This window comes from Ambystoma mexicanum, chromosome 6p (assembly GCF_040938575.1).
Source record: "Ambystoma mexicanum isolate Mex_15411 chromosome 6p, UKY_AmexF1_1, whole genome shotgun sequence".
NCBI classification, from domain to species: domain Eukaryota; kingdom Metazoa; phylum Chordata; class Amphibia; order Caudata; family Ambystomatidae; genus Ambystoma; species Ambystoma mexicanum.
Genome location: NC_090935.1, coordinates 1,423,388,188 through 1,423,409,223, shown reverse-complemented (window position 1 = coordinate 1,423,409,223; position 21,036 = coordinate 1,423,388,188). Strand labels below are relative to the sequence as shown.

Below are 21,036 nucleotides of genomic sequence, written 5' to 3'. Positions count from 1 at the left end.
AGTTGTCTTATGAGAACGTTCCTGATATCAGAAGAATATTTTGAGACCTATACAGTGTTTTTCTTATTTTAACATTGTGATTGTATATGTGTAAATTATGTTTTTTCTTAAAGATCTTGATGTACCATGCTGAAAAAGTGGCATCATATCACTATATACAATCCCATCAGTATTTATCCCCTTTATTTCCTGATCTAATATAGTGGATAAATATTTGTTAAATTGCTGTAAAGAATCTCCTAACCATCAGAGCCGATTCAACCCAGGATTTACAATCATACAACCTCGATGATATGAACTTTTTGAAGTCACATCCACATTTTTACCAGACCATTTCATAGTCAAAATATCATGATCACTCGAACACAAAATTGCATAATATGTGGCAAAAGAGCATCATTTACGTATATGTAATCAATTGTGGCTACACTATTGCCTCTGCGCCACGTTGGATGCGGGGGAATATCAAGTTTATGAGAGCCATTTAACATATATAAACTTTGAGACTTGGTGAAAGAATTCCAACGGAGTAGTCGGCCCTTCTGATGTATGGTATCTTGTTGGAGGCAATTAAGATTAAGGTCTCCAGCTAAGATAACATAGGAGACAGATTTATCAAGGACAACAAGGTCCAACAAATCACTTAAGTCCTTAAAAAAACGATTATCTGTAATTCCCACCAGGTTCCAATATAGGTTGATCAGGGCGCATGTGGTCATTTGTATCTCAACTTTGACTAATTGCTTATACGCATTTGGAGCAGCCCAAATTTCAGATTTTATTCCCAAATTTGTTTTTATAGCTATTGGTAAGCCAGAAGGTGGTCTTCCCTGGGTTGATTTGGCTGCAGGATTCAGATAAATATTGTGGTCATCCCACACTGGAAGTGTAGTGAGCCACGTCTCTTGTAGTAACACTATTTCAAAATTACCAATATCGTTCCTGTCATTGTTAAGAAGGTGATTGAACCCCCTTGTGTTCCAGCTAAGTAGGGAGATAACAAAATGCTGTTCACTAATAGCTAGTTATTTTTGATTACTCACACACTTAGAGTGACATTGATTGAAATTTGTGGGAACCTTGTTCTCATTCTTAGAAGGAATATTCCTTGTGTTTATGTAAGGAACTTAATTATTACTAAGTTTATATTCTGTTACAGAGCTCAACTCAACCGAAAGCACAAAACCCATTGCGTGTAATTAATTTTTGGAAGACCAAATGATATTTTGGACGACACACAAATTCATCCAGAGTCTCACAGAGTTAAAATTTGTATCATTCAAAAATTCGACCAACCAATTCAATATCAGATTAATTGATATCTTGCAATTCAGATATATCTGAAAATATACCCATCACTGATCTACGATTAAGATCGAATTGTGTGCACGGTCATGGTCTACAGGCCAAAATTAGCAAATAAGATGCAGGACGCTTAGGTGGCTGCGGCTTTGATTTAATAGGAGGAGCAGTTTTAAGTAATTCATTTCCAGAGTTCTCATTATTAGATATTCCTTTATCTTTGATATTTATTAATGCAATTTCAATTAAGCGCATAATCTCTGGAGTTAATTCAACTATAGCAGCGTTTCCACTGTTTCGTGGAGAATGTAACTTAGTGTCGATTAATGATGTACTAGAAACTGCTTGTAATAAGTTATGGTCTGGACTTGCTGAAGGAACAATTATAATAGAAGCAGTTTTAGGAGTAGCTAGTGTCCCTGGCTTATCGGCCTGAGAAGATTGCTTGGTACACACTCTATTTTGAGTATTCAGAGAGAGTTGCCCTGTGTTTGTAAGATTTTTGCTCCACTTGACAATTTTCAGATGGACGTTGACCATTAGAGATACATGGATCTAGAGTTTCTAGCACAGAGTGCCCAGCCATGTAGGCATCTACAGCCTTACAAATTTGTCGATGTGAATCAAGTAAGTTAACTTCTTTCGTTTTTTTAACTTTGGTGTTAGATTGACTTTTGTTCTTAGTTGATGAACATCTTTGATTGCTTATTGACTATATAATTTTGGTGTGTAGCCACCTTGACTAATTCATCTAAAGGGGCATATGCATGTACATTCTCACCAGCCATAGAGCTAGGAGTATTTGATTTAGCTTGCGACTAACAATTTTTTTTTATTACAGTTTGGGAAGCTATTACCATACTCTTTTTAGGCATGCTGATGGATTTAAAAAACGGTTTGGACACAGTTGAAGAGGATTTCTTTGTCAATTTAGCTTGAGGAAGATTCTTGATTTTTGCAAAGGGATTTGAAGTAAAAATTGTATACGCGCTTTTTGTGACAGTTTGCGCTTCAGAATAACTGTTGCTTAAATCTATGACCCCTAATTGCATGGATTTAATAGGTTCTGATATGTCATAGATAACTTTATCAATGAATGGCACTGATGAGGCTATCCCATCGGGTTTTGCTGTGTTTAAGTTTCGTGGCAATGCAGTTTCTAAGGAAATCCAAGGCACAGTTTGACAAGATGTAGAGCCATATTTGACAATTGTTTTTTCTTGAACACTCATGACAAAGGCTTTGGGGCTCAGTAGCATACTGACATAATTTTGACAAATAAGTATCTTGTCTATTAAAATGGCCTGATGACTCAATTTGGTATCTAAGGTTTGAAATAATGCGCCTAATGATTGGATAGCAAGATTAATAGTATGCAGTGTTACCTCTAGAAGTTTATCAGTAGGGACTACATTATTAATAATGCGTAGATTGTTAACTGATACCTTTGGTCTCCGCAGTGTGGGTGCCATAAAAGAGGCAACCAAATCAGAGCCAGAGTGACTAATGTCCGGAAACAATACTGGAGAGTCCGATAGATTGTCAGGTAGCGTTTGAGCCGAAAAACCAGAGCCATTAGGATCAAAGTCCAGATCAATAACCGCTGCCTCAACCTGTTCGGCTACAGTGAAATTACAGAACCCAGCTATAGCCGCCGTAGATGGTACAATATTCAGGATCATGCTATCGCGTAAGGAAACATTTCCAGTGTTAGCAGCAGGACTTGAGGTAGATTTCACACATTCATTAGTACTCCGAATGAATGCAGACATTTTTTTCTCAAGTGCTTTAGTCAGTTGCGTAGAGGAAGCTGTTATTAGACCTTGATCCACAAATTGAGATATCGGAGGACTTCCAGTTCCGACTGTAGAAGGCGGCACTTCAATTGTGTGTTTTGATGGTGGCATTAGTTTGTGCTTCATAACGTCAATTGCATGAAAATCCTTGAAAAACTTGCGAAGGTCAGTGTTCTAGTCTGCATTGGAAGATAGTTTAAGAGTCTTTCGATCAGGGCAACCAATAGGGGTCGAACACGAGTAATTCAATGCTCGTTTACGACCAGTAACTGCCGGAGAGTTCTGCCCGCTATTCTGCATTGATAAAACATTTGTGGATGGCATATCAGTTTTTAAAGTGCAGACAATATGATGCATTCTGATTTAGCTAGAAGTACTGAGGAAGTGGCTCAATCACCACAACACAGCGACAAACACGGTGAAGAGGCACTTCGACGTTCGGGGCACGCGCGCAGGTGCGCCCACAAAGCTGCTTTTGATACTATGTGCCCAAATGGGCGTGGCTTATTCAGAAGTTAGTTAACAGACCAAAAAAGCAGACTTTAGAAGATTCTAAACAATAAATAGAGATAAACCTAGTTTAGCACATTGTTCCTGGTGTAATATTTTTGATCCAGTTAAAGTCCTTATTGTGGGTAGTAATACCGTATCAGTTAGAGTGCAATTAGTAAATACACAGGAAACGATGGACGAGCAGAGTCACAGGAAAAGAGGCACTGCTACGGTACTTTGCTCGTTGCGCATGAAAAGCTGCTTTTGAATCTACGTGCCCAAATGGGCGTAGCTTATTCAGAACGTAGTTAACAGACCAAAAAGCAAACTTTAGAAGATTCGTATCAGTTAGAGTGCAATGAGTAGATCCACAGGAAATGGACGAGCGGAGTCACAGGCAGAGGCACTTCTACAGTACTTTGCTTGGTGCACTTCTCTCCTATTGAATTAGCAAGGATCCTTTCCAGCACCAACCCATCTTGTGCTCCTATCGGCCCATTTGCACCACAAACAACCTTGAAATCAGCATTCCTAACCATTTTGAAGAAACCCTCTGCTGACTCAAACATCCCAACTAACTATCACCCAGATTCTACCTTACCCCATTATTCAACCAGATCACTACGCACCTTCAGGATAATTGCTTGGCCGACCCACTTCAATCTAGCTTTTATAGTAAACACCCTACTGAGAGTGCACTTTCTCAACACTCCGTGGGATCTTGCATTTCACAAATTTGCTCTTGCCTGGTTAGCCTCTTACCTGGATGTTTGATTCTTTAAAATCTCCTGAAACTGGCAAACCTCTAACCCCACCTTTCTCCCTGCTGGCTTCCCCCTAGGATCAGTCTATGCACTTATGCTCTTCATCCTCAATACCTCTGTCCTAGGAAGACTTATCTCGTCTTTTAGCTTTCGCAATCAACTCTTGTCAGCGACACTCACATCTTTTTCCCTTTTGCCTCCTGTAAGCCAGCCATGCCAGAAAGGATTGCCAACTGTGTAATGAAAATCCATCACTGGATGGCTCTCTTGTACCTCAAGCTTAACTCTTCAAAAACCAAAGTAATCTTTAACCTATCTTGTATCTCCTTCCTCCCTGGCCTTTTTGTTCCCATGCCCAAAGCTCCTATCCTTGGGGCACTCTTTGATGGTGACCTCCGACTGCAAGAATTCATCTCTACCACTGCCTCTGCTGCTCGTATTAACCTTGCCAACATTTGGAAAATGTGTCCACTTCTTACTCACTACTCTATGAAAACTGAAATCTCCACCCTCATGCTCACCAAACTTGACTATTCCCCATGCCTACTCCTTGTCCTTCCTCTCTACTTCTTCCTCTACACAAAGTCCTCAACTTTGCTACCTGCACACTCTGCAACCTACCTAGTTCGTCCCCTACGTATATCTACCAAAACAATGCTGGTTGACTCTCCATGCGCAACCAATCCCTTTTCAAGTTATGTCTTCTAGTCTACAACGGTCTTCCTCCTCAGAACCCATCCATATCGGTCTTCTCACCATCTTGTTCCATCCGCTCTGCCTCTACACTCAACCTCAGTGTCCCATGCCCCCCGTGTGCCTCCTAACTAATGCTCTTTTTCCATACTTGACCTGCTCCTTTGGAACGAATCTATGTGATCACTGCACCGCCCATAATGTTGACTATTAAATTGCTGACTCCCATTATGGCGCAGCGATCACATAGACCAATGTGCCCTGCATCCCCATACCCCTCCATCTACTTACATTTTCGGCGGCACACAGTGAAGTGTGCCGCTGTCTCTCTTCCTACCCTGCAGCGTTAGTTCCTCCCACTTGCATGGGTCGATACTGACGCTGCAGGGTACTTTTTTCTTTTTTTTTTCTTTTTACTTCTTACACTGCGCTTACCATTACGTTATGTGGGGACACCCACCCCTGACTCCAGTTACTGTGCCCAAGAGGAGCGGGGACACCCCCACAACACCTGCTCTGCTTGGGCTAAGTAATGGGAGTTGGGATTTTGTGGAGCACGATAGCACAATACGAGCAAAGCAGACTGCACGACGAGAGAGCTAACTCAGCACGGCAGTTCAAGAGGAGGAGAAAGACGGCGCAAATCGAGAGTGTGACAAGGAGAGAAGCAACCTTGCCCTTTCCAAGCCATGCCTGTGAAACCTCCACTGATGGAAACGTAAGACTGTGAACAATAGCCAACGTGTGTTGCAACAGATGTGAACGGTACACAGGGCCCCCCTCCACTGATAACCAAGCCGGGGAGAGATGCTTGCCACCGTCGTACTGGCCTTGACTCCAGCCTGTGAGTCGAGGGGAGAGACGATAAGAAACCAAAATGTGTTGAACGAAAGTAGCAAGCGGCTAATAAGAGAAAGTAAAAAGAACTGTTATATGAAAGGGGAAAACCAGCAACAGAGGAGTCAGCCACCATTTGAGTGCTCACTCGGGAAACTCTGGGCGACTACTCTATTGTTGCAACTACCATTAGCAGAAGGCCTTGGGAAAGGGGTCCAGTAAAATCCTCTGTACAGTCGAAAGTCTTTGACCGACAGATGATTGTGAAGCTAAGGGAAGTGAATCCTGTCTCGTAAAAACTGATGACAAAGTTGGCAAGAGTGAACCCGAAGGAGGGATGTCGATAAACCAGGGGCGAAGTCCAAAGTCCCAATATACAGTATGTTGACAAGAGTGAACCCGGCCGAAGGATGTCCACAGTGAACTGTTTAAAAAGACATTAAGATTTGTGAATGTCACAGACAAAATTGCATTGAAAGCCATAGTGAACCCAATGGAGGGAGGCGATTAGTAGGATCTTGAGCCCGGAAGAGGGGGATGCAAGGGTGAGAAGCCAACACGCACTGGCCCGTAAACGCAACAAAGAAAAGTACAACAGGGAAAGTCTTTGAATGCATGCCATGCCAGAGTGAACCCGACAGAGAAGCTGATATTTGAGAGGGGTCTGAACCTGGAAGAGGGGGACCCAAGGGTGAAGAGCATCACCCAAAGTGACAGACCGATAATTGTGAAGCTAAGGGAAGTGAATCCTGCATTGTAAGAACTGTTCAAGAAACTGTGTAATTGACAAAGTTCACTAGAGCAAACCCGACGGACGGATGCCGATAGAGAGGGGGCAAAGCCAAAAGTCCCAATGAATAGTGTGTTGACAAGAATGAATCCGGCAGAGAGAAGTCCACAGTGAACTGTTTAAAGAGACATGAAGAGTTGTGAATGTCACAGATGAGATTGAGTTGAAAGCCACAGTGAACCCACCGGAGGTAAGCTAATATTCGAGAATGATCTGAGCCTGGAAGAGGGGTATACAAGGGTGAGAAAGCATCACCCAACGTACAAGCAGAAAAAAACGTGTTTGTTATCTTTGGAATACATCAGGTCCTCAAAGCCAAGAGACTTTTTATAGAAAAAAGACTTAACCACCGAAGGCTCTGATAGCTGAGAGTGGAACTGTTGGCTCGGTCTGGGAAAGCTCAAGTGTGTGCTGTGCTCAGGAGGCCCGCCTTGTGCCGTGCTCAAAACATGGGGATGGGAGACCCAGACTACCACATCCTGACTTATCATTTGTGAACACTTCTTTCTTTCTTATGAACCTCATCCCACACTTGTTTGTATTTAGCCTAAGGATTGGAAATAGGTTTTTCTTAGTATAGGCCCTTTTATTTTGATAAGACCCCACTAGGACTGCCTTATTATTATTTGATGGTTGTAGCGTGCTCCCATCTTAGATATAGGTTTAGATTAGGCGTTTTTCCAACCCGCATATACAGTTTAATAAACACCTGTGAACCGTGATCACTTGTGTCGGTCTTTACTGTTGCCACCATGAGTTCCTTACAACGTGCAAAGCGTTTACAAAGATTGCATTCACTCATGCTGCACTGAGCGATCCCCTCTTTATGTCGGCTTTCTGAGTCAGAGGGCCCTGCTTGCTGAAATATCCACATAGACTGCAAGATTCCATGACAGGCAGAACAACATTCACAAAGGATATATTGAAGGTTGCAGGGGAGCCTAATCGGAGTACTGGGGATGGCTGTGCATCCCTGCAAGTGATTTACAAACGGGCTACATGATGCATAATGCTGCTTTGCTTCAAACAAGGATCGTACATGCAGGATGTTGGGGAAGAATCCTATTGCCCACATTCTTAGGAAAGGGACTCACTGTGGGACATCCAAGAAAGTTTCTTTCAGGACAGTACCAGAAGGCTTCAAGCTTATCGGTCAATGATGTTGCCAGGATTGCAACCTCTGTCATAAGTTACCCCATAAACCAGAATCTCAAGTCAAAAGTGGCTTGACTGCAACAACAAAACAACCAGTCGTCTGAAAGCACTTGCACCATACTCTAAAAGCACTGCTTCAGGCAACAATGGTCTCCTGGAAATGTGTAACCCAGTGGTGTAGGTCAGACTATAGGTCTCCAGTTAGGGCACACATAAAATCTCCAAAGCCCAAAACAGATCTTCTTTGATTGTCTCTCCACTGTCTTGGCTAAATGAATGCCTCAATAACTACAAGGTGACTAAGGGCTACTTTGCGAAGATGGGAACTGTTTACAACAGAGGACAACGCCATGCTCCCAACTACCAGCAGGTGGGGGGGGAGGTTGGTGGGGGGGTTTAAATATGCACTTTCCACTCATTTTGATGAAGCTGCAAAAGGTTGCAGCACATACGTTACCTACTCTGAGCTGAGCTTCAACTCGGACACAGTGATCCGCTAGCATCCACCAATTAGGTGTACAAAGGCATGGCCTAAGGGAAGCCAAACTGCAGGAGGACCCTGAGGCATATACACAACAGTTTGGGAATGTTCAAACAGAAGACAACCAAGGGCCCTGGACGTCTGAGTGGTTTCCAGCAGCCAACCTGTGCAGCTACTTGCATAAGCACTTGCCTAACCCCCTTTTCAGAGAGGTTAGCAACCAACTGCCAGCAAACAGCCCTAGTCTATCATTAGAAAGTAAAATAATGTCCAACACAGAAAATTGCCCTAGGATGCCAACGTTTATATTCAGGTTCTAAGGCATCGCAATCAACACCTTTATATGGTGCACAGTTTTTGTCAAGATAAGATTATGGACCTCTACAGACCCCTCAGCAAAATCCCGGATATGGCAAAAGCCTTAGAGAAGCAAAAAATACGGAGGTACCCAGAGGATGGGACCAGAGACATCTGTGCCCTCTTGGCAGCAATGCTAAGTACACAATGCTAAGTACTCCTGAAATAAACTCCAAATGGACTAGCGAACTAGGAGGGGGGCTATTTATGCCAAAGGATATTTTTCTAAAAGAAGTGGCCAACATAGTGGATACATGCAAGGTATGAGACAAGACATGTCCTATTTGGAAGATCTTTCTGACAACATTTTTTGTGAGGGTTCTATGGTGTGTAAGGCAGGCATGGCATCAAACAGTGAAGACAGACACACACAATCACAGTTCAAGGGTGTTTATTAAACTTCAGTGGGTTGAACCTCTATCTAACCCTAAATCTAAGTATGGGAGCAAGCTACGGCCATCAAATAATAAATAACGCAGTCCTATTGGAGTCTCTGTCAAATGAAAAGGGCCTATACTAATAAACCTATTGCCAATCCTTACTTCTAAATACAAATGGTGTGGGATAACAATGTATGTAAAAAGAAAAGTGTTCAAGAAGGAATAGGTCAGGATAGTTGAGCAGTTGGCTTCCCTTACCCACGTTTTCAGCACGGGACAAGGCAGCACGTTCGAGCTTCGCTCCCACTCTGGCTTCTCTGCCACTAGCACACAGTTCAAAGTATAGTATCAGGGCTTCTTGTGTCAAAGTCTGTTTACCATTCAAAGTCTCTTATTTCAGAGGGCCTGCCGTAACAAACAAGCACCAAAGTTCTTTTCTTATCAGGGTTTTCACGTTCGCTAATTCTCGGGTTCACAATTCACCATAGGTTTCTCTCCTTCAGGTTCGTACCCCATTTTGCACAATATTCACAATTGGTGTCCCTCAATCGGCCTCGGGTTCGGACCCCTTAAATACAATGTTGACAATTGGTCTCTCTTGTTCAGGCTCGGACCGTGTCAAAAATCAATGACTTTCGATTGTGCGATTGATTTTGCTTAAACCGTCGCAGGACCACTTCGATTCACTTCATTTCTCGTTCTCATATTTTACTTTCCTTTTATCACTTTTTAGTTGGATACCCTACAGAGACCTTCAATTGAGCACACGCGGTGCCGGACCACTCTGCCGTAGGTGCTGTATCTTTCCTCTCTTTGTTCAAACATCCATCAGCAATTCAGCTTTCCTTATGTCTTTCATCACACCCATTACAAATCTTCCTTCTTGCGCTCTTTATTAAATGTTGCCTCCTACAACCTTGACTTCAACACAGACCGGTCTTGCATCAGTCTCCTCAACTCACCGGCTGTGTTGATATTTCTGGCACTGCTTTAATCTTGGAGCCAAGGACAGGGATGGTACCACAGCAGCTGCTGCTCCTCCCCGATTCGATCTGCAATGTAGGAGGGCCCCGGGTATCTCTGCCACACAATGCAGGTTTCTTCAGTCTGGTTTCCAGGCCTTATGCTCTGTAAGCGAAAAGGTTTTAGAAAGTAACGGTCACTTGCCAGAAAGGTCAAGGGTTTCTCCCTCCTTGCACACCCTTCTCGATTTGCCGTCTTCCCTCGTTCAGCTGCCATCAGGAAAACACTGTTCCTTCGTGTGCTTTGCCTCGCTCAGAGTGTGCTCTCGTGCTCTGCCTTTTATCTGTGTGGAGAAGCTTAATCGAAGTCAGTTCTGAGTGGTTACCAGTAATTGCCTGACCTTGCCTGACCATAGTAGTAGGACATGTCAGGTACAATGCTCGGGTGTGAGTCTGTTTTGTCCCAGATTGGGCTGTCCACGTGAAAGTGTTTGTGTAGGTAAAGGGGGTTGGGGTAAGGTTTCTACATAGCCTATTGAGTAGGATGGGGTAAAGGTGTTACAGGGAGGGGAATACTGCTACTCGCCATCAGGTGTCCAACTCCCACTCCCCCAAGACCCCTCACCCAAAAGCGGTGGCTATGTCCTGGCCACCTGGATGACAGATTCCCGGGAGAGACACTGTTTTCTCACAGTTGTTACATCGTCAGTTATTTTTCCTATGAGTTTTTTGCCAAATTTCTTATCTGAAAAAAACTCTACGAAATTGTTTTTTTATATTGATGCATCCCGCCCATCCTCCTCTCTCCTATTTTTTACTCCCTATTGCCTACCAGCCTATCCCTTAAATCCCACTATATTTTTCTATGAGTTTTTTGTTGAAAGATTTTCAGCAAAAAACTCATCGAAAAATATACTGGCGATGTAACAACATCATACCTTTTGTGTGTGCAGAATGCTTGTCCTGCCAATTTCACAGACAGATTCCGAGTTTCTAGGGAGGCCAGAACCTCAGCACTCAGTGGCAGGACCAGCAGTTATCCAGCCCCTTCTTCCCATTGCAAACCCTTTCAGCCAGAAGCATCTGCACCAGAATCGCTGCAGGTTGGTACTATTCCTTGATGACAGTAAAAAAAGTAGAATTGTGCTCTACGGAGAAGTGAAGGTTTTGCAATAAAAGTTCCCACACTCCCTCTCTTTCAGACTCGTCAGAACTCCTCGAGTCCATGCAATGGCAGCAGTGTGTGGTACAAATCCCAGCAACATTACAGCATGCAAGTGGTGTTATGTTGTGTAGCCGAAGTTGGCAAGTAACGGACGGACTGGTATTAGGAGGGTCAGGAAACACACACGTTAGTATTTTAGCTCAGATTGGGCTCGTAAACTGAAAAAGTTACAAGCTACTAGCGTGTCCTTCCATCGCCATTAGTCCATTCACCCCACAATGTTAAGTGCAATTGGAAATTCCTGACTTGATTATTTGAATGTAGAATGCATAAAATTGGCAAAATAAATTCCTGCTGCATTGGCGAAATACAGGGAATGTCAACGATAGCTAGTACCCCTCTTGACGCATCTTCAGTTAACATGCTGCTTAGTCCGACACTCCACGGTTGGTGTATTAAGGTGTGCCTCGGTGTCCTACGCAATACAAATCTTCTGGTGCTCTGAGTTACAAGCTGATATTACAATGGCATGGGCTACTGAACCAACTGAGGCAGATGTATGGTTTAGGGTTGTCCAACTCCAGGCCTCGAGGGCCGGAATCCTGACAGGTTTTCAGGATCGCCCTCATTAATATTCATGAGCCAGAATGTGCATAGATTTAGAATTGTTGCATGCAAATGTATCTCGTGAATATTAATGAGGGGTATCCTGATAAATGCAACATGTTGGCAGCCCTCGAGCACTGGAATTGGACAACCCCGTCATCCTCCAGATATTTTGGACTTCAACTCCCAGTATACCTAGGCAGCCCAATCAGTGGTTAAGGATCATGGGAGTTGTTCAAAACATATGACCAGCCACATGAGCAATCATGGTTTTTGGAATGGTGGCACAAAAGGGGTAGGAAGAGGTATTGGGTGATTCATGTTGGAATGACAGGCGCATGAGGAAGCAGAAGGGATATAAAATGAGAACACTGGGACGCGGGTAGGAGGCCGTACACCAGAAACATGCACTTACACTATATTTCCATACCAGGTTTTTAGTTTAATAGCAAGGATGCGTCAGGAACCAATTGTCTTTCATTCAATCTTCCTTGCATCTGGAGCATCCCTGTATCGGCTTCCTTTCAGTTAAGGATGCATCTGGCTGTGCAGCAACACCATGGCATACTCTATGCCTGACTGTCCATGAGGCCAGATGGGCCAGACATATCCGCCAGTAGTAAAAGTGGAAGCTTAAATAAATACTTCAGAGGCATTGATTCATGTGTGAGATCAGATCATCACTCAGGTGCCCAAATGCCTAAGAAAGACTGACCTAACAACTTAAATATGAAAACTGCCATTTTAAGCATTTCTCGAATTCTTTATATTGAAGACAAATTGCTGCTTGGGTAATGACGATACTAAAGGTGATACATAATGGTGAGTTAAAGGACGCACACCGTTCCTTACACCTGACAGGAGCCCTTTGGTGTCCGGAATATGGCGGAGGGTCACTTACACTATCCATAGTCCAGAGGCGGTAAACAAGGAGAACACGAGGGGTAAAAACATCCAAACACTGCATCTTGTTCCATTCACGCCTGTTGTGGAGAGAAAGAAAACAAAAAGGAATAGGACATTAGTCTCTGCAGAAAGTAGGTCACACATATAGGCGCTTGCGGTCTTTGAACAGGTGTCATCGCGCTCATTTTTAAGAACATACTAGTGAAATATTAAAAAGAACAAATAGCTCTTCTGGGATGCCAGTAGGGCACCTCTCCTGAGGTTGCATGTTCATGCAGCAGATACAGAGAGTATCCTACACTAACTTTATCTTCTGTGATTCTAGGGGTTGTGAAGTGCCTTATCTGGCAGGGATTGAAACGCCCATGACACTCACATGTATGTAGACCTGTTCAGCTGTACCGGACGTGAGAGTGCCTGATCAGTTCAGGTTCTAGGAAGGAGGGTTCAGGGTGCATGGGATTTATAAAGCGCACACCCTGCTGGGAAGAAGCTGGGTGCTGTGCATACCGGACATACTCAAAGGGTTGCAGGGGTGTCATCTGTCCTTCCATAGAAGCTATACAAGTATGTTACGTTACCTGTGGATCACTTCTAAACAATACATGTTTGCAGGAATTGTACGTGCATGACATCTGGGTGTCTCTCTGACATGCAGGGAGGTGCTTTATATATATATATATATATATATATATATATATTTTTTTTTTTAATTGTATAAAACAATTTTTACAAAATTGGAGAGGGGAAAGGAAGAAGAAATAGAGAGATCCCCACATTAACTGATCCAGATTCCCTGCAAAGACAAAGACCTTCTTTGTCCAGAGCCCCAAGCATCTCAAAGTTCCCCGAAAGGCTCTGTCAGATCAATTCTTTTTCGAATCTAGTTCAGATTCAAAATTCAAAGTCCAAAATCAGAGTCAGAGTCAGCGTCCCCCCCCGGAGAAGTTAGTGTGAGGACGCCCAGCTGATGATCCTACACACATAACTACCGTCAGGTAAGCAGTTTAATCTCTCGGAAGAAGCCCACCACCGCAATCACCCAAGTGGTCTTCACCCCACTAAGAAGCCGACACCACCATTCCTCTTCATCATAGACATGTAGATTTTTGAACAAGTGCCCCAGATGTCTCAGGCGAGGACCCGTGACTCCTAAGCAGTTTAGCAGGAGATGTCTTATGGTTTCTGCCATCTCTAGCTTCCTGCAGAATCTGCAAACTTCATCCGATACCAAATTTCTTCGGAAAAGGACTTCCCTTGTGTGAAGGATGTTCAGACGGATTCTTAAGAAGTTCACCCTGAAAATGGGATCCGGCCCTTTTAACAAGTAAGGCATAAGTTCGTTCACTTTAGTCAGCTGTGGAGGCAAATCTGTGAACAATTTTGATGCGGCTGCTTTTTCCAAAGTATCAATCCAATCTTGCTGTAATAGACGCAGTTTGAACTTAGAAGGGTTGTGTATTAATTCGTCTTTACAGCTTCCAACGCCCTCTAGGATTGAGTCGATCTTTGCCGCCCATTTTGTTAACGTTTTGCATGTTCCCGACTGATTTTCTTGCTGAATTTCTTGCATAATCAGTGGGGAGCTTGGGAGTAGAGACTTTCGAAATAGCATAACTTCGTTGCGGGTCACAATGGAGGTCAAGGATTGTAAAGAAAGTTCCCTTCTTAATAACACAATTGGTAGCGAGTCAGGAAGGTTAAGAACCTTTCTCCAATAGAATCCTTCCAGTTTAGACCAAAAGGATGTTGGAAGGTTTGGTAAAGCTTCTACCCCATAAGTGAGCGTTGGAATTACTTTGGACTTGTAGAAAGTCACCACTGGCGCCATGGTGAATTTTCCATATCTTTTCAATATTGCCCGAGATTGTGAAACGAGCAGTCTCGCTTTGGACATGATGCTCTCCTGCATCGCTGTTTCCTTACTATTCTTGTTGATGATAACGCCCAGGTATTTGAAGCTGTCCACCAGTTCGATTTTAGTGTGGTTTACCACCCATGTGAATTTCTCCAACTTCCTTTCCTTTCCACCCAAAATCATGATCTTAGTCTTTTCCAAATTCATCAAAAGATTGTTTTCCTTCAAGTAGGAGTCGAGGTTATTTATCTGCCTCTGGAGGCCGATCGGGGTTACGTCAAGGAGTATTATGTCGTCCGCGTATAGTAGGCGTGAGATTTTGCTTGATCCCAGTGTAGGAGGGAACATCCGGACTCTGGCTTCATACTCTTTGAAGTCGGCCGTGTATGCGTTGTACAGGGCGGAGGCCAAGGGGCATCCCTGCTTTACCCCTCTTACCGTTTTCATCCAGGAAGATAAGAGGCCTTGGTTGTTCAACCGGACACATATTGTGGTGTCCGTATACAAGGCCTTTATGGGCTCCAGTATCCTTGGGGGACAGGCGTGAAGTTGTAGTTTTGCCCAAAGACGTTGCCTGTCTACCCGATCGAATGCCTGAACCAGGTCGATAAATGCCATGTAGATCTTCGGACTGCCCTCAAACACTTTAGCTTTAAGTATGCTCACCGCCAAGATGTTAACCGTAGTTCCGACGTTTTTCACGAAACCCGCCTGGAAGGGATCCGACAGGCCAGTCACGGAGATCCAATTGCTAAAATTATCCAGGACCAAGGCACCAAAAAGTTTTCCTATGGAATCGAGTAACGCGATAGGGCGGTAATGTGCAGGATTATCTTTAGCTCCCTTTTTAAAAATGGGAACCAGGATCGCTTTTTTCCATGATGCAGGGATGGTCGAGAGTCTTACACAGTTTGAAAATACCTCCTTGATGAAGGGTGCCCAGAATTCCAATTTGTCTTTTATGTCAAAATTGGTTATTCCATCCGGGCCTGCCGCTCTGGAACCATTAAGATGTGTTAATTTACTTTTGATTGTGAACAGGTCCAGAGGGATTTCCCATCGTTCCCCAAAACTAGAGACTTCGCTCTCTTTATCCTTATCCGGAATTCCATAAAGATTTTCAAAGTGGGATATCCATGTCTTTTCACCAATCGAGTTTTGCAGTGCCTGATTCACTAATTTAGAATTGTCCTTAATTAGTGACCAGAAATCGCGTGCCTTATGACCACTGATAGCGCGCAGCATGTTTTCCGCGTCTGCCTGGATCCTATTTGCTTTTGTTGACTTCAGCCAAGCTTTATAAGTTTTTACTGCCGTAGTAGCTTCTGCCTTCTTACTTAAAGACATTGATTTTGCGGCCTCCCGTTGCAATTTTCTGACCCCCTTTCTTCGGGCTACTAGCTGTTCATTATATGTGTGGAGTGGAACCTTATTTCCCTGTTTCGACACTCCTTTTTTCCGTTGGTATACTGTCAGAAGGGGGGAGTATTCGATCCAACTTGCCGGGCGTGAATGATCAACCAGCTTACGTGCCTTGTATTGGGTGGTTATATTGGCAATAGCTACTTCTGACAATCTCAGCCTGATCCCGCTCTGATTTACTGCCAGGTTCTGAGCATCAAAAACCGCCTCTCTTCTCCGTGAGTGCCACGAGAAGGTAAGCAAGTTATGATCACTATGCTGTGTCCTGGTGATTATAAAGGATGTGAGCAGCGGCAGTAGGCTCCTCGAAACCTGAATATAATCTATTATTGCTGCTTGATCCACTCTCTCCCAAGATGGAATCATTTTGAGCTCCTTCACTTCCTTTTGCTTGAGGATGTGCATCTCTCTTGCTTTTAAAAGATTGTGCCACCTATTATTTCTACTTTGGAGCACGTTAGAGTGAAGAGTTAGGTCAATATTCAGGTCTCCTGCAATGATCACGTCGCTGGAATTAGATGTTATCAGGAAGTCATCTATTAGTGTCTCAATTTGAGCTATGAAGTAGTCGCTTGTCACTCGCTTTGGGTTCCAGTAGGCGTTGATCAAAAGGATCTTTGTACTTCGATTAAGCTCCAAGGAACCTTCCCTCCTTTCCCACTCCAAGAGCGTCGCCAGAATTAATTCCGAAGCCAAAAGTGTCTTTGACAATGATAAGCCTGAGCCCACTCTTATGGCAGTAATAAGCCCAGATCTTGGTCTGCCTCTCTCACTTCTATGGGCAGGTGAGTGTGCCATTTGAAAACCGTCCAGCGTGGGAGGCTCGATTAGCCATGTTTCCTGCAAGCATAAGGCGTCGAAACTCCCAAAGTTGACGTCTGATGTAACAGTTAAGTGGGCGAATCCTCTGGTATTCCACGATCCCAATTTCAGCGACACCTCCGGGGGTTCCAAGGGAACCGATGCCTTCGTGAAGGAAACGCTGGAAGGACCCTCTAGTGGCTACTGCCTGCTGACTAGGGAATTAGTGGAGTCCAAGCTGTATCTCATTCCCTCCACTATAGGGTCAATTTTTTCAAATAGACTTCTGCCCTGCTTCATTGTCTCATCTATTTGTTCCACACGTTGAAAGGTTCTGTGAGTTACATTACGTGTCGAGTCAGGTGCCGGAGAGAGACCCCTCTCTAAGCTCAATCTCCTTTTCGCATCCCGACGAGTGTTCGAAAAATTAGATTCTCGCCGGGGCCTGTTTTCAACATATTTACTGAAAGCTTGTTCCCCGGTAGGAGTCTTGTGAGGCCGCAAGCCTCGAACAGGTTCCTGCTGTCTAGATCGAGAGTAAGACCGCTCCTGCAGGGACAACGTCGAAGTTTTGCCCTCCACCGCATATGACAGGTCGAAACCAAGATTGTACAATTTGGCTCTTGCTTTCCAGATTTGATCTTGAATATAATTCGATCCTATATGTAGGAACGAACTGTCTTTTCTTCCGTTAGGATTCGGTTCCAAGATTTTTATGTCTTTTGTGACATCGATATTAAACAACCAACTCTCCTGGAACAGTTTGAATAGAGCCTTATGGTTCAGTGTCCAGCTATCCTGTCTTTCAAATATTCTTTGCAATTTGAAAGTTCTTGTCATCATTTTCCTTTGCCTAGGCGAAGGAGAACGATTAGCTCGAAAGGCTCCAGCGGCTCGCCGCCCTGTTGATCCCGACAGTGCATGAACCTTAGTTCTGTAGCGGCATTTGGATTTGTCCATAGGAGGGCTTCTATCCTTTTTTCTGTCATGTTGAACCCAAGGGTTTTTTTACCCCGGGAGAGCGTGATCTTTGCTGTGGGTCTCGGGGGTGAACTTCGTCTTGATTTCTCTCAAGGGGCCCCTTACCCCGCGCTTGTCTCAACTTCCTACTTGCTCTTTTCTGTGGCAGAGAGATTTTTTCTAATGCTCGCGGCGAGGTCGAGGGAGAATCAAGGAGCAGGGCTTTTGATTTCGGTTCATCCGATTCTCTGTTGTCGCGACTTTCAGGTTTTTTTCTTTTTTGATTCGGCGCTAGCAGAGTTTCTGATTCCTCGACCGTGTATGTACTCATATTCATTAGGTCAATTGAGTTACAAGAATCCTCTCGCGACCTCTCTAGGCTCCGTATAACCAGCTGCGTCTTATCCGGGGGTTTTAGTTTGAAGACTTGGCGATTTTGTGTAGGTGGAGTTGGTTTACCTTGGTTACTTAGACCTCTACTCTCTGCTTTGTCTTTTTGTGCGGGCTGTTGAGGGGGATTGTGTTTTAAAGCCTTTTTGCCCTTGCAGACCGGTTCACTTTGGCCTTTATGTTGAAATATTTCAAAGGTGGACGGGATTTTCATTTTGGAGAAGTCTATTGGTTTCGTAGTTGTTTGAATCGCTGCACCTTCTGGTAGGGTAAAAGCCACTGATCCATTTTTCCTTCCTGGTTTGTCAGTCGATCCGTTCAAAGGCAGACCTCCCTTTATACTTTGCTCCGTCTGTACTACGCATTTCGCCAAAGGTAGGGGTCTGTCGGTTGGCCGAATGCCCGCCTCTAACTCCCGGATAGACTCCAGACCTCTCATGTCATCGCCTTTGTGCTGTTGAAAAGCAGTGATGAACCCCTCCAGGAAGTTCAGTTTGGTGTGCATATGTGCGATCAGAGTGGTTTGGTCTTTTAAAGTGTTGCTAATGGCTTCATATAATTTCCCGAATGGGGCCAACGCGATAGTGACTGTAGATGGAATAGTCATGAGATCCTCTTTTTTCGAGGGGATTTCAGTCTCTTGGCTAGCAGGAGATTCGCCTTGACATCTGGGGAGTGTCGAGAAACCACGATCTTTGTGGTGGCCCAAGCTTTTATCATACTGAGGGCCCTCCCCTCCAGAGTGCGGTTCCATGCTGGTCTCCAAAGATCGAGGATAGGAGGGCACAGTCACTTTATGTAGCGCAGGGAAACCGCTTATCAATGCCGGGACCGGGTATATCTCCCCCGCTAGGGTTCCTGGCAATCCCACTTCCTCTACTTGGTTATCCATGCAGGGTGGGGTGCCAGTAATCAAGGTGGCACTTCCCGAGGTCCCCCTTTCTACATGGGCTAGCTCGGCGTTCAACTGAGGAGAAACAGTCCTCTTGTTCAACAGGAGGTGGGTTCCAGCGCCCTTAACAAGTTCTGTGGGATCTCTCCCCGTTACAGCTTCTACTCCCATGTTTATTATGTTGGGGGTCCGACTCCCTTGAGCGGTTAAGTGCGGAGCACTATTAATCAATTTCTCCGACGAGGCAGTCGTGTCGACAGGAAGGTTCAGGTTTGAGAGGTGCATGGCTCTATCTTCAACTATGGCCAAGAGTTCTGCATCTGATACATCTTGGTAACCTTCGCCCTCCATTCGTATTTTTTTTCCAAAAAACTCTTTCAGAGTTTACATACAGTGAGGGATTGATTGTTTTTTCCCCCCCACCTGTCCTCTTTTATACGTAGGCTTGGCCCTCACCGTCCTACGGGAGGACATCTTGTGACTACCTCCCGAAGTTTTCGGCAAGTTGTTCAGAGTCTGTTTGGCATTTGCGGTTACATCAACCGCATTAGGTTCGGCTGGGGGGGGGGATATTGGATAAAAATGGGAGTAGTTTCACTGAGCTGGAGCTGGAGCTGGGCTTCGGCGTTACTACCCGAGAAGGGGGAGCTAAGACTTGGCCATCCCCCTCTTCCAGGGCAATCCCCGGAATCTCCAACCGCCTGTGTTCTTCCCTTCTCTCCTCAACAGCCAGATCACACGACGAATGGGGAGAAGAAGGTGTGTCTTCTAGTCCCGGCGGTGTTCGTAAGTCCTCCACTCCCTCTGTATTGTGTACCATGATCACTACCCGCTCCCCCGGGAGTGAAAGCGGGATTGGATCAGTCCGGGGTGTTTTCTTATCGCCCGTGCGCATTGCTTGCTCCACAAGGGAGTCTAAAATGCGGGGCGGAATCTGACTTCCCCCCCCCTCCGCGTCCCGTGTAGAGGTCATAGGTTGTTCGGGCGCGGTCTCTTGCGCTCCCTCACCACACAGTGAGATCGACTCCGGGTTTATCGGGCTTCCCCACCTTGTTTCTGGACCTTGGACCTCCTTATTGGGTAAAGGTGAGGGAGGTGTGTAGGGAGTCGCGGGACACGTTGTTACTAGTGTCATATTTTGAGGAGAAATCAGTTTATTTTCTGCAGTTAACGCCGTCAGAGACGGCGTACCATCCGAGCCCAAGGATTCAATCGGGAGAAACATAGAGTCACTGGCCCTCATTACGACCCTGGCGGAAAGGGGTTTACGCCGGCGTAAACCATGGCGCCCCTTTCCGCCTGAGTACGAGTTCCCTTAGCGCCATGGTGATTTTAACGCCTGCTTTTAGCAGGCGTTAAAATCCATGGCGCTAAGGGACCTTGTTGTTAATTACGCCACCGTAATTTACGGTGGCGTAATTAACGCCTTCCCCACTCCCATTATACCCTATGGGGCAAAAATGGGAATGGGGAAGGGTAAATGGGGATTGGGGACTTACCGCCCCGCCAAGGTCGGAATGGGGCGGTAAGTCCGCCAACCACCATGGCGGAGTTGGCAGCTTAGCGCCATGGACCATGGTGCAATTAGCACCATGGTTCTCCGCCAAGGTCGTAATGAGGGCCACTTACTTCGTTTGGCTCGGCTGGACGGGTTGAGTTTGGCTGTATTACTTTACCTGCGTGTTTAATGCGGGAGATCCGTTGAAGCCTCTGAGTAGCCTCCACGGTTTCCGGTGAGGTTACATAGTCCTTGTTATGGGACGGCGGCTGGCGAGGTTTGCCGTTTCTTAGCAAACGCTTGTCCTGATCGTCCTGATCTTCCAGCCCAAATTTCCGCTTTACGGATTCGTCCCGGGCTGCCATCCTCCGGGCCTGAAGAGCAGGGGATCAATGTAGTAAGTGTCTCGGTGTTGAAATCAGCGCGCAGTCGCGCGGGTCCGCGGACTGCTGACTGCCCTTGTCGGTCCGCTTCGCGGGGGACTGAGGGTAAGTAAGGTGGAGGGCTCGGGACACGCCTCTGAGCACAC

General features: G+C 45.1%; 1 protein-coding gene across 8 annotated transcripts in view; it reads right to left on the bottom strand.

Annotated features, from left to right (window-relative positions):
• TMEM150C (transmembrane protein 150C) overlaps positions 1-21,036 on the bottom strand; it is a 576,836-nt gene that overhangs the window by 94,832 nt on the left and 460,968 nt on the right. For all 8 annotated transcript variants that reach the window (XM_069626139.1, XM_069626145.1, XM_069626142.1 and 5 more), the window contains one exon: positions 12,682-12,763. In XM_069626139.1, coding sequence (XP_069482240.1) covers positions 12,682-12,763 — 82 coding nt within the window. The remainder of the gene's footprint in view (positions 1-12,681; positions 12,764-21,036) is intronic.